The following is a 13,517-nucleotide window of genomic DNA, read 5'->3' as shown; positions in this document are numbered from 1 at the left end:
CCAAAACCCGGGCGGGGGATGGGGAAGCGGCGGCCTGTTGGCCCCAGGACCTCCCGTCGCGCGCGGGCCACTAACCTGTCAGCAAGAAGGTGCCAGTGGTTGCGGGGCTCATCCTGCGTGTCCCCCGACACTGTCCCGTCCAAGCACAAGGGTCTCCCAGCTCCCACCACCAGGGCAATTGCATTCTTGGCCTGCCTAGGCCGGGCCGTCCTCGATTCTCCACTCCCCTCCCTTTCTTCTTTCCTCCCAGCTTGGCCAGTTCAGCATCAGCATCCTGCACCCCCTCCTTAATCCCGTGCTCCCTCTAGCGGCGGGCCAGTGTAGCGTGGCCATCGCCCCCACCCCCATCTCCCCCACCCCCCATCCCCCATCCCCTCCGCCCCCGCTCCCCCCTCCGCCCCCCTAACCCGCGGAGCACGCTGGGATTTGGCGCCCCCCTCCTCGGTTCAGCCTATATAAGGCTCCCAGTCGGCGCTCTCGGTACACGCGCTTCAACTTCGGTTGGTGTGTGTCGAAGAAACCTGACTACGACCTGAGGAGACCATCGAAGAGGGACCACCGAGCCTCGCGAAAGGTCCGCTGAGCGGGCTCGCGTCCGGAGCCACTCCGGGCTGCCGAGCACCCAGCGGAGCCCACGCCTGGCACAGGTGTGGGACCCCGTCCTTAGTGTCTTCGCAGAGGAGTCCTCGCGTGGTGAGTATGCGGTGAGGATGTTTCTTTTTTTTTTTAAGATCACATTCATTCCCCCCTTCTTATCGGAAGCTGCGGGAGATGGAGTAGCGCCCGGAATGTCTCCACGCACACCTTGTCACGTCTTCACTGGCTGTGCCCCAAAACTGCATGGAGAAACCTAGCCTTCAGGGCTTTGATTTCCAGAACCTAAGTCCAGATACGGACTGTAGACACATATGAGCTGCGGACAAACATGAGCTGTAGACGGACATGAGCTACAGACCAATTTGCAAATGCGCTGCAAAGTGATATGCACTACAAACTAATTGGCGCTTCAAATGCGCTACAAACTGATGAGCGCTTCAAATGCGCTACGGACGGATGGGCGCTTCAATGCGCTACAGACTTGATGGATGCTTCTTTGCGCTAGAACCAGTATGAACTGCAACGATATGTGAGCCGCAGACTGATGACTGATTTGCGCTCTAAATGCGCTACAAAATCTGAGCTGTAGAAGATCAGCTCTACAAAAATGATAACGATTAGCACGACAACAGCGCTTCATTGCGCTCCAAGACACAGGAACCGCAGAGGTACATGAGCTGCGGAACAATTTACACCTAAAATGCGCTACAAAGTAATAACAGCTGCAGAGGTACACAAGCTGCACTGTTTTGCGCTACAAAGAAACCAGCTGAAGTGCACATGAACTGAAGAGTAAGATTACTCTGTCTTCTTGGAGGAACCCCACCCTTTGTCTCTTACACACCTTTTGGAATGGCTCCCACTATGTTTTTCTACAGGACGGTTCTCTGCATGATGGTGCTGTTAGACAAAATGGAGCCCTGGGCAAAAATTAGTGTTTAACATTCTGCCCACACCACTCCTGCTATGGCAGTGGAGTGGAAGGGCGCTGACTTGAGCGTAAAAAATCTTTTGGTGGTGGCAGAGCGGGCTGCCTTGCCTAGTTGCGCTTGATTGAAGTGGCGGTATAGTTGTAGTGGTGGCGCGAATTGGCGTCCAGCAACAGTTTGTGGAAACTGGTATGCTTAGTCTTGGAAGGCGCGGGGTGGTGGTGGGGGGATTGGATCTGGGGGTGACTGCTCTTGTTGCATGAAATGAATCTGCCTGTTGGAGGCTGGTGGGAGGTGCTTGGGGAGGGGGGGAATCCTGGGAGAGGCATGCAGCCAGTCTCAGACCTGCCCCGCCCATCCTAGCGCGCCTTCTCTGCAGTATCTCCTAGGAACAGGCTTAGCACCTCCCAGCACCTACTCAGAGCGCGCCTCCTCTGCGGCGCGCCTTCCCAGAGCGCGCCTTCTAGACCCTGCCTCCCCAGACCCCGCGCCTCGCCGAGCCCGCCTCCTCTGAGGCGGTTCCTCTAGACCCCTCCTCCCTCTGAGCCCCCCTTCTCTGGAGTGGCTCCTCCAGACCGCACCTCTCAAAACTTGGCCCCGCCCTGAACCAGCCTCTTCTGGGCTGGCCTATGGCCCCACCTCCCCAGGGCCCACCTGCGCCTGCGCAGTGTGGGCCCCCACCCCTCCCATCAGGTACCCCTCCCATCAGGTACTCCTCCTTTGCGCCTGCGTCTTCGCTGCCTGCGCCTGGCTGCACAGCCCAGCTCTCCTGCGGTTTCGCTGCTGCGGTTTCTCTTCTGCGCCGGTTTTGCTTTTTATCCACCAGTGTCTAATAAATATAAGAAAAATAAATAAGGACAATTAACAACAATAATAATTATACATGGCATTAATAAGCACTTTGCATATGTTAAACAACATAATCCCACAATTTAAACTCCTGATAGTGGCTTATGAAGGGTGCTTCCAAGCTGACGTGGCTGGCGCCTCTAAAGGCAATCTAGCTAAACGTTTTTACTGCAAATGAAAAAATATTTTAAATGCTTTTAACATCATTAAATTTTAAGATTTTTTAAACCTTAAAAAATTAAAACTAAAAATTTAATTTTTTAAAACTAAAAAACTCAAGTTCTTTTGACACACTTGTGGACCTTTGTGGTGGGACCTACTGGAATCAGATGCTTTGGTGGCTACAAAATAAAGAACAACTTGAACTTTGTTTCACAGGAGTTTTAAGTGAGTTTGTTGGTGCTACTGGCTTGGCCTCTGAGCAAGGATGAGGTGTTTATCTGGATTTTTTTCTTGGAATTTTAGGGGATTAGCCCTGGCTAACTTGCCTACATAATTGTGCCTGACACATTGTAGGCACAAATAAGTGTTAAATGACCAGAGTAAACTGGTTTATTCAGTGTCTTCCTTGGTGTCTGCCGTTGTGTTCTGGTTTTTTGCTCCTGGCTATTTCCTATGGTGTTTTGCTGTCCTGGGTTGTCCAAGACATTGCTTGCCTTATCTCTCTCTCATTCAACAGGATCTTTAAAAAAAAAAAAAAAAAAAGCATTTTTAAGCTCCAATAATTTAAGCGGTAATTATAATTCAAAGCAACTAAATTCAAAACACTCAAAATAATTAGCTTTTTTATAAACTAAAAAGCAAAAGCTAATTATTTAAATTTGGGGCAAGTGGATTATTTAATGGTACATAATTGTCATTTAAAATTTGTGTAACGTAACAAAGTGGTTACATGAGAAAATATAGATTGAAGGTTTTAGCTGGCATTTAAAAATATCTATATAAAACAAATTTATAGCTAACTGCCAATCCGCTATTTATGTTTCTAACTAAATGAAGAAATTTTAAAACCTGGTTCCATATATTAGAAACCATGAGCCAGGAGTGTTACAGGGGCATTTGGAAGCACTGGCTCCCAAAAACCTGTCACACCCCACCAATCACCCCTCCCCCCAAGCCCCCAACAAGTATACAATCTATGAATAACGTGTGCTAATCATAATTACACCTTTCAGTAAGTCCCCAGGCCCCTTTTACCCACCTTGCCACCCTGACCCCTCTTCTCTTCGGAATTTGTATCTGCATTTTAAAGAGGTTCAAAACAATGGTTTGAAAAATGTGCATATTATTAGAATTTGCATTTCGCAAATAGTACTCATAGCTCTCAAAAAGAAATGTGGACGTTTGCAAATAAAACAATTAAGCACTGTTTAATGAAGTGTCATTTACTAGTGCGATGTTTAATGTATGGCGGGTTTTGGCTACTTTTGCACCTTGGTGTGTTTGTAGGGGGGGTGCGGGGGATAGAAAGTTTCAAAAGTCATTGTGAAGAGTCAAAGATGAAGCAAATGTCTTTACTTCTTAAATAGAGTAATACTGAACTCTTTTTCATGTCACCTTTATGGTGGCATCTGTCCCAGGGAGCTTAGCTTTATGCTGTGTGTCCTTCCAGGTTTTAGGCACAGGGCCCCTTGACCCACCTTCCCAGTCCAGCCCCTACTAAGGGGGTGTTTAAGGAGCCATAGTCCTATATTCAAGTCAAGTTACCGTTCTCCTGTTCCCATGTTAACTGGTGCTCCAATTGCTGTTTAAACATTTGTAAACTTTACTTATACTGTTGACTTGCCTGCCCACTGCCCTATCACTTTTAATGGTTAAACGACTCTGTTCTGGGCAGTTAACTCTTTTAGGACTTAGAGTCCCACCCCAAAATTACAAACCCCGGGAGTGTAGGCCTTAGGCCTGATATTGGTAAAAGTTAAGGGCCTCAAACCGGTGATCTCGAAGGTAAAAAAAGGCCCTGAATTTGTTTGACCAGCACTGTATTTAAAAATTTTACAAGAATTAAAAGATGGGGGGGTGGGGTATGCATCCCCAAGTTAAATAGTTGCAGCCCCTTCCTGTTTTCCTATCTCCAGTCTCTTCTCACCTTTATATTACCTTCCTGTCACCAAAAGCATTTGAATTTTAAACTCTTATTAATCTTCCGTTTCCAAAAACAATACAGTGATTGTTTGCTGATTTCCTAATGTGTTGTTATTTCTCTCCTATCGTGTTTTGCAGATGTGAAAACCATCAGACCTGGGCCTCATTAAAGCCCACCCCAGTGACTGTGATTGACATATAGGTTGTTAACCTTCCTGACCTGGGTCGCGATGCTCCAGGCCATGCTGTGAATGCCTTTTCAGAAGTCTTGTCTCTAAGTTTTTAAGTATTAGTGTCTTGATGACCGAAGTGACACCTGAGTCACCTGACCTGCGCTTATTAGTTGCTTTTTAATGGGACATTAAAACTCTTAAGTTTAATTAATAAAAATTGCATTATTTTGTGACCTCATTTTCTGAATGTCACCAATATAATTGTCTTTAAGCAGCTGGAAATGAAACAATGTCACAGGCTATGATGTGTTAATTACATCTTCTGATATTTTTTTTCTAAACTTGAAGATTTTATCTTGCATGTCAACTATTAGCTGTTTCCATAGCCTAAGCTACTAAAGTAATTAAGTAGCATTTAAAACTATTAAAATGGCACAGTAATTCTGTCCCTTAAGGACTCTACTTGCTGTATAGCCACTCCTTGAAGAGGCCATACCCACAGTCCAGGGCATAGGGAAAATGGTTGTGGATGGCAGGGCTGGGGCAGGGGAGGGGCCTAAAGAATGAGGAGGGGTCTTAGGAAGGAAGGAGGAAGGGGTATTTCTCTACAGCCAGGCATCATGTTTGATTACCATCACCTTTTTTTTTTCCCTTGTACACTATTGGTTGAAATATTAGCTATTTTTCACCTAACTTCTCTGAATAACACGTTTATCTTTGTGGCTTTATTTTACATAATTAATTTGGTGTCCATTTTTTACCTTGATGGGTCAGAGAGGAACAGGTGACCAGGACTGCCAAGTTAAAATGTAGTGAATAGGCAGTCTGCCTGCTTTACATATTATATTTTTAAACTTTTGAGCACTTTCCTAGAGTTTTCCAAATATGAGAATTTGAGGCCTGTTAAAAAAATCATCAAAGTGTTAAAATAATTCCTCGAAATGAATTTAACCCTATTTCCAGGAAGTACACAGGCCCTGTGTGCTGATTTATTATATGTATGATTTATTGTCACCCTACCCATAATTAGGACATTTAACCCCCCTGTCCCCTCCCCCCCCACACACACACAGTCACTCACCCCGCTAGGAGTGACCCATCCCACTCTCAGTTACAAACTTTTAGGTGGGGCTGTATTGACAAACTTTGTTTAAAAACCTGGGATTGCACACTGCTGACCTGCAAGCCTAATGAGGCCCTGGATTTGTCTGACCAACACAGTATTTAAAAAAAAAAAAAAAATTAGTATCTTTAGTGGGATGTGCATCCCCAGGTTGCCATAGTTGCAGCCCCTCCCTGTTTTAATCGCGGCCTCATTACACAGAAATTTAAAGTTTCTGTTCTTTATTAATAACTTCATTAATATCAGCTAACAGTTATTGAATACTCACTATGTGCTTTACCTGCATTATTTAATTAAATCCTTATTATAAGTTTGAGGTATACTATTATTGGGCTTCTTTGAATGTCCCATTTTATAGCCCAGCTACTCCTAGGAGACGTCAATTAATATTTGTTGATTGACTGCATAATAAGGAGGGAAACTGATATACACAGGTTGCTACTCATTGCCATTTCTGTCCCAAAGGGAATTCTCTTTGGGAAATCAAATTATGGCCCGAAAAGTAATTCAGACAATCCAAACTGGTCTGGTGGCAGTTGTTGTTTGTTTCGATGACTAGTTGCCTTCTCTGTAGAGGTGGATCAGGGTCGAGACAGTGGGCCGGAGTGCCCCTCTCCCCCCAGGTTGATGAATACAGGCACTGTGATTTTTAACTCACCCCTCCCCTTTCTTTTTCTTGGTTTTCTATTGGCTGGAATAGTAGCAACTTTTCAGGTAACTTCTCTAATAATAAAGTTATAATTTTGACTTTACTTTGTGTAACTTTTCCACTATCAATCTTTGCTTGAAAGTTTCTTGCTCTGCTCTCTCCTTATAAAACTTCTTGTTTGGAGTGTCTCCTCATTCTTTATTAGTCAGTAAAGGTCATAGTGCTGTTGATACAGTTGTGTATTGTTGAATCATGATGAACAGGTGATTGTTGAGGAGGAAAAAGTCATTTGGACATCAAAAAGTAGGATGCTTTTCATTATCTACTGTCCTACTGATTAATTGCTTTTTTGCAGGGTTTTTGTCTGTTTATGAACTATTGATGTGAGCAAGCAGAACAAAGAGATGCTTTAAATACTCATGTGTTTAGAGTACTTTAGTAGATACTGTAAATGATAAAATCTTCTTTGTATTGTGGTGCTTTAAATGCATATGTTGAATGTATGCTTTTATCTTCACTTACAGAAACAAAAAGCTTCTGAAAACCAAAAGGCGAAAGGGTGGAAGAGGAGGCCAGGATCCAGGCCTCTCTCCCCACCGGAGTGAAGCTGCACTTGGGAGGTCTCCTCCCACCCCACCTCTCACCCTGGGGCCCGACTGCCCACCTCCTCCTCCTCCGCCTCCCCCCAACGATCCTGCCTCCCCCTCCAGCTCCCCCTGCAGCGGCCAAAGGGGCCAGTACAACCCCAACCTGGCCGAACGAAGGCGGGAGGATCTCTCTGAAGAGATCAACAACCTCAGAGAGAAGGTCATGAAGCAGTCCGAGGAGAACAACAACCTGCAGAACCAGGTACAGAAACTCACAGAGGAGAACACCTCCCTCCGCGAGCAGGTGGAGCCCGCCCCTGAGGAGGAGGAAGATGACATTGAGCTCTGCGGAGCTGCAGCCGCTGCTGCCCCAGCCACTCCGATCGAGGAAGAGAGCCCAGAAGACCTTCCCGAGAAGTTTGACGGCAACCCAGACATGCTGGTGCCTTTCATGGCCCAGTGCCAGCTCTTCATGGAAAAGAGCACCAGAGATTTCTCCATTGATCGCGTGCGTGTCTGCTTCGTGACAAGCATGATGACCGGCCGTGCTGCCCGCTGGGCCTCCGCCAAGCTAGAGCGATCCCACTACCTGATGCACAACTACCCAGCCTTCATGACCGAAATGAAGCATGTGTTTGAAGACCCTCAGCGGCGCGAGGCTGCCAAACGCAAGATCAGACGTCTGCGCCAAGGCATGGGGTCAGTCATCGACTATTCCAACACTTTTCAGATGATCGCCCAGGACCTGGATTGGAACGAGCCTGCCTTGATTGACCAGTACCACGAGGGCCTCAGCGACCACATTCAGGCGGAGCTGTCGCGCCTCGAAGTCGCCAAGTCGCTGTCCGCACTGATCGGCCAGTGCATCCACATCGAGAGAAGGCTGGCCCGGGCAGCCGCCGCCCGCAAGCCGCGCTCCCCGCCCCGTGCGCTGGTGATGCCTCACGTCAACAGCCACCACCAGGTAGATCCGACCGAGCCCGTGGGAGGTGCCCGCATGCGCCTGACCCAGGAAGAAAAAGAAAGACGCCGAAAGCTGAACCTGTGCCTCTACTGTGGGAATGGAGGTCACTACGCCGACAACTGTCCTGCCAAGGCCTCGAAGGCTTCGCCGGCGGGAAACTCCCCGGCCCCGCTGTAGAGGGACCTTCAGCGACCGGGCCGGAATTAATAAGGTCCCCACAAGATGATGCTGCTTCATCGCCACACTTGCAAGTGATGCTCCAGATTCATCTTCCGGGCAGACACACCCTGTTTGTCCGAGCCATGATTGATTCTGGTGCTTCCGGCAACTTCATTGACCACGAATACGTTGCCCAGAATGGCATTCCTCTGAGAGTCAAGGACTGGCCAATACTTGTAGAAGCGATTGATGGACGTCCCATAGCATCGGGCCCAGTTGTCCATGAAACGCACGACCTGATCGTCGACTTGGGAGATCACCGTGAGGTGCTGTCATTCGATGTGACTCAGTCTCCGTTCTTCCCCATCGTCCTAGGGGTGCGCTGGCTGAGCACACACGATCCCAACATCACGTGGAGCACCCGATCGATCGTCTTCGATTCCGAATATTGCCGATACCATTGCCGGATGTACTCTCCGATACCACCCGCGCTCCCACCACCAGCACAACCGTCATTGTATTACCCGGTGGAAGGATACAGAGTTTACCAACCCGTGAGGTATTACTACGTCCAGAATGTGTACACTCCAGTAGATGAAAACGTCTACCCAGACAACCGTCTGGTTGACCCTAACATAGAAATGATCCCTGGAGCACACAGTATTCCCAGCGGACACGTGTACTCACTGTCGGAACCCGAAATGGCAGCTCTGCGAGATTTTGTGGCCCGAAACGTGAAAGATGGGCTCATTACTCCCACCGTCGCACCCAACGGAGCCCAAGTTCTCCAAGTGAAAAGGGGGTGGAAACTGCAAGTTTCTTACGACTGCCGAGCTCCCAACAATTTCACCATCCAGAATCAGTATCCTCGACTCTCTATTCCAAATTTAGAAGACCAAGCTCACCTGGCGACGTACACTGAATACGTACCTCAAATACCAGGATATCCGACCTACCCTGCATATGCCACGTACCCGACCTACCCGGTAGGATTTGCCTGGTACCCCGTGGGGCGAGATGGACAGGGGCGATCGCTCTATGTCCCCGTGATGATCACCTGGAATCCGCACTGGTACCGCCAGCCACCGGTGCCCCAGTACCCACCGCCACAGCCGCCGCCGCCGCCGCCGCCCCCACCCCCGCCGCCGTCTTACAGCACCATGTAAATACGCATCATGTCCTTCAGGATCTCTGCCCTCGAAGTGAACTCCTGTTCAGCTTCTCAATCAGTGACTGCGTGCTAAATTGGGCTATTGCACCTTCAGACCAACCTGAGGCACAGGTTTTCTCTGTAACGGCTACAGAAAGTCAGGGCCACCCTGGACTGGGGCACATCCTAAAGCACCAACAGACCTCCACTGTTTGGTGGAAGTGACAAAATATTTACCAACGAATCATCTCTGTTTTCCACCTTAACTGCCAATCTAATTAAAATTCGTAATAAGTTTACTTCCCAGCAAACCCTGGAAGCCTGGGTTTTACCTGCTGAAACCTCTGTCACCATATGAATTATTGGCTGCCAGGTTCCTCATTTAATAGTTACTGAGAAGCTGATGCAAACACAGGAAATGCTGTTTTCTTTATGGAGGGGGAGACAAGGAGGAGGAGGACATGACTTTTCTTGCAGTTTCGGTACTCTCTTTACATCTTTGGAGGACCGAGGCCTTATTAAGGAAGCCACAATTATTGGTGCAGTGTGAAACGGCTTCCATGATCTTTTTGCTGCACCCTTTGAAACTTCACCATCTTCAAACTCCACTTTCATGATGCAAGGAGCGGCAACTCAACTGGTTCCCCCAGGAGCAGGCAAAACCCCTGCAACAGAAACACCTCAGGCCTCGGAAGGAAGTACGCTTAGATGGACGTTGGCATGTGTGAGTGTGCCTTCACATCCTGGTGCAAATCACATGTACCCAATAACTCTGGCTTTGTCACAACACCTTACCATCACCATGCCAGCAATGGCTTCCACAAAACCTTAAACCTGGTAACCAGAGACTATTGGTGGCTCCAGGTGTGTTAGATGTTTGTGAAATGTGATCACCTCTCAGTCATGTATGAGGGCTAACGAGTAGCAAATCAAAAGGACTCCTAAATCCCCATACCCAACTCTTAAAGGGGAGACTCAGAGTTAATGTTACCACCTTGACCTGGAACTTCAGAAAGAATTTTCAAGAGCGTTGTTCATTGGCTGGAAGAGCATCACCTGAAGTCTTGGGAGCATCTATCCATGTCTTCTGCCTCCATATGCATCTGGGCATTTCATCATCAGTCCCCTCACTAGACTGTAGCACTAGGATGCTTAGGGAGGGGGAATGATTTTAGCACCCTCTAGGGGTTGGAGCCGATAAGCTGCCAGGAATGAAAGGCCTGCGAAAGCCACTCAAAGCGACAGACAACACAAGAGTTGTCTTCAATCCAGTACCATCAGCTGGTGTCTCCTGGATGCTTTGTGCTAACCTGGCACTGCCTGACTTCCTTTAGCCTGGTCCCTTGCTACTACCTTGAACTGTTTGTCTAACCTCTCTCTTTCTATTTACTACTGCCACTAACCCTGCTGCAGGATTTGTGTCATCCTTCCTGCCTGGCTTCTGAGACTCTATTTTGCTGCCATGCATGGAGAAGAAAGAGGCAGGCTTCTCAGAGCATGTGTTTCAACACACAGTCTCCAACAGTTTGAGTAGGAAAACAACATGGTGTATATTTCAAATTGCCTGTCATGAAGAGGAGTCTAATGGTGAAGTTTCACTTTTCATCAACATCATCTTTCACATATTATCACCCACCCTTATCCTTGCATGTTTAAATACTTAAAAGTTTTAGCTGTAGGTTGATAGTGTCCTTTTAACAGTGTTTTAAAGTGGTGACTCTGCTTTCAAAAGTGATTTCCATTGAATTACAAAGTACTATCCAAGTCTTATTGTTAAATTAATTAAAATGGATAAGTAAGGTAGTGTAAAATATTTCTTTACTGTGAACTCTTACAACACTGTGAATGAGAGCCTCCTCAGAACTGGAGTACCTGTATAATAGTTCATCCTGTTCATCTTTAAACTTCTGTTTTAACATCATCCATAATTTCAATTTTTTTTTTATTGGGCCTTTAAAAACTCACACAAAATGATATACAAATTCAAGGAAGATACCTAATTGGCTATTTAATTCAAAACAACTTTTCCTTTTTTTTTCCCCCCCAATGGAAGCAGAAAGCTTGTCAGTCACTCGTATTTTAGAGTAATTACTTTTTAAATGGTGCATTTGTGCTTCTGGACTTTTTGAAGCGTCACTTCAGTTTACCTCAGATACCAATCCATCCTCCATACATTTGAATTTAAGTTGTTCTGTGTCACATTTACAGTCATCACTTGATCTTCAAGCTGCACAGGGCCTAGAAATGGGCTATTGTCTGCAGCCCCGGCATGTGCACATGGACATTTGCCATCACTACAAGCAGAAGTCTGGAAATGTGGCAACAACAGCTGTCAGGGAGAGCATGGTGGTGTGGGTGAACGACTCACGGATGAAGTCCCTGACACGCTTTTGGCTGTTCGTAAAGCTTCTGAAAACCTGTTTGGCAGTGTGTACTATGCTCTATAGCTGTATATGCCATCTAGAAGTGTAGGTGTTAAGGATAAGTAATCTCAAATTTATTCTGTAGAATCAGAATTAAGTTTCCTTTCGCTCATGTGATTTATTTCATTGCTGTTGATCAACTATTTTAACTGAATACAATCTTTTTGGCATTTCCCAACAAAATGCCTTATTCAACAGAAAGGGGAAAGCAAAGAATTAAATCTCTAAAGAAGGTGGAAAGGGAGCAATATAGAAACAAAGGAGATAAATAAATTAAAACATCAAAATTATTAAGAAAAGCCAACAGTCTACCCTTTGAAACAAATTGGCAAAATTGATTGACTTTTGGCCCAAATTTTCAGTGTTAATTAAAAAAATCAAGGAAGAAGGTATAAGCTCCCATTGTTAGGCGGACGTGGAGAGAACTAGCTAAGGTCACCATGTTAGGTTGTTGAAACGGAGGAAGTTTACATACATTTCTGAAGGGTCAATTTAGTTTGAGCAATGAGGTATTTGTATTAGATACTGGAAAATGGAGAATTAGTTGGAATAAATCCTGTGAGCTAGCACAGTGAACTTGCAGGTGCACAAAATAAGAGGGGCACATCTACGTAGTGCAGTCTGGATTTCTGTTTAAGTTTGCAGATACCTCTTGGACTCCTGAATTGATCCAGTCATCCACCACAGATGTCTAACATCAGATAGAATTCCAAGATTGGCAACAGAGAACACTCTGCTAGAAAGACCTGGGCAGAGATAAAGGACCACCTGCAGAGATGAAGAGCCTGATGGGAACCATGCTGTGTTTTCATCTTAAAGAAAGAATGCACATCGGTTGGGACTGAAAGTTCTTTGTTGTTTCAGATTGTAGAATGCTATCAAATTGGTCTGTGGAAAATTGCATTGTTTCTATATCTTTGTGTAATCAGTATAAGTAATTGGGGATATATATATATAATCATAAGTATTTTAGAGTGGGAGGGACTATTAAGTAATCTTAAGTGGGTGGGATTAGTTAAAAAGCATGATATAATGTATTAGATATCTCTGTAAGTGGACATGTGTACTTACTTGTGATCCCTTACCCTATGATTGCTACCCCTAAAGGTTTCATATAAATTCAGAGGGAACTGCAGGGAGATCAATCTTTTTAGGGCTATTGAACATGGATAAAAACCTAGTGGGAGAAAGTTCAAAGATGACTGGATAAATAATTTAATAGAGCCACTCGGCCCTGCGTATTCACTCCAGGAATTGAGATTGTAAGCAAAGCCTTTAGAGAGTTAGGATAGATAGATGCCCTTTGAGAAGTTGTTGCTGGAGTGAAATTGATAATGATGGATAGTAAAGATTCATGGAAGTTACAGGAAAGTGATGAATAAGAACCATTGCTTATGCCCCTGTCAGTAGCCCTCCTCCTCACCTCTGCCCCTTTTCCCTAACTCTACACCTCTTACCTATCCCTGCCCCACCTCCCTGCCCTTCCCCATTTTATTGCTGTTTTCTCTTTACTCTGTATTTCTATTTACTAATATTGTATTGATGTTAGAGTAAAAATTCAATAAAGATTTAGTGGTTAAGTGCAAACTGTGTCTCAATCATTTCAGCATACACTGGCACAAAGTGAACAGGGTGGGGGGAGGACAGGAAAGGGGGAGAGGGGGAAGGAGGGAAGAAGCGGGAAGGGGGGAAAGAGGAAAGGAAGGAGGGGTGAGGAAGGGGGGAGAGGGGGAAGGAGGAAGGAGGGGTGGAGAGAGGACAAGGGAGGGTGAAGGAAGAAGGAAGAGTTAGGAGGGTAGGGGGTCTAAAGGATGGGGTTGGGGGTGGGA

The 13,517-nt window shown here is 46.1% G+C and overlaps 2 protein-coding genes across 6 annotated transcripts in view; one reads left to right on the top strand and one right to left on the bottom strand.

Annotated features, from left to right (window-relative positions):
- The window catches only part of SGCE (sarcoglycan epsilon), a 67,634-nt gene extending 67,338 nt beyond the window's left edge, over positions 1 to 296 (bottom strand). The window contains exon 1 of one of the 5 annotated variants that reach the window (XM_067746386.1): positions 76 to 296. In XM_067746386.1, coding sequence (XP_067602487.1) covers positions 76 to 184 — 109 coding nt within the window. In that variant the 5' untranslated portion in view covers positions 185 to 296. The remainder of the gene's footprint in view (positions 1 to 75) is intronic. The other 4 variants (XM_067746385.1, XM_067746387.1, XM_067746389.1 and 1 more) reach the window with 4 other exon arrangements.
- Positions 297 to 410: 114 nt separating this feature from the next.
- PEG10 (paternally expressed 10) lies at positions 411 to 13,275 on the top strand. Its single transcript, XM_067746384.1, is given in 3 exon segments — positions 411 to 704; positions 6,930 to 8,104; positions 8,107 to 13,275. Coding segments are annotated over 3 exon segments (2,355 nt in total). The 5' UTR covers positions 411 to 699; the 3' UTR covers positions 9,282 to 13,275.
- The last annotated feature ends 242 nt before the right edge of the window (positions 13,276 to 13,517 follow it).

The sequence above is a fragment of the Pseudorca crassidens genome, chromosome 8, assembly GCF_039906515.1.
Source record: "Pseudorca crassidens isolate mPseCra1 chromosome 8, mPseCra1.hap1, whole genome shotgun sequence".
NCBI classification, from domain to species: domain Eukaryota; kingdom Metazoa; phylum Chordata; class Mammalia; order Artiodactyla; family Delphinidae; genus Pseudorca; species Pseudorca crassidens.
This window is presented reverse-complemented; position numbering and strand designations above follow the sequence as displayed.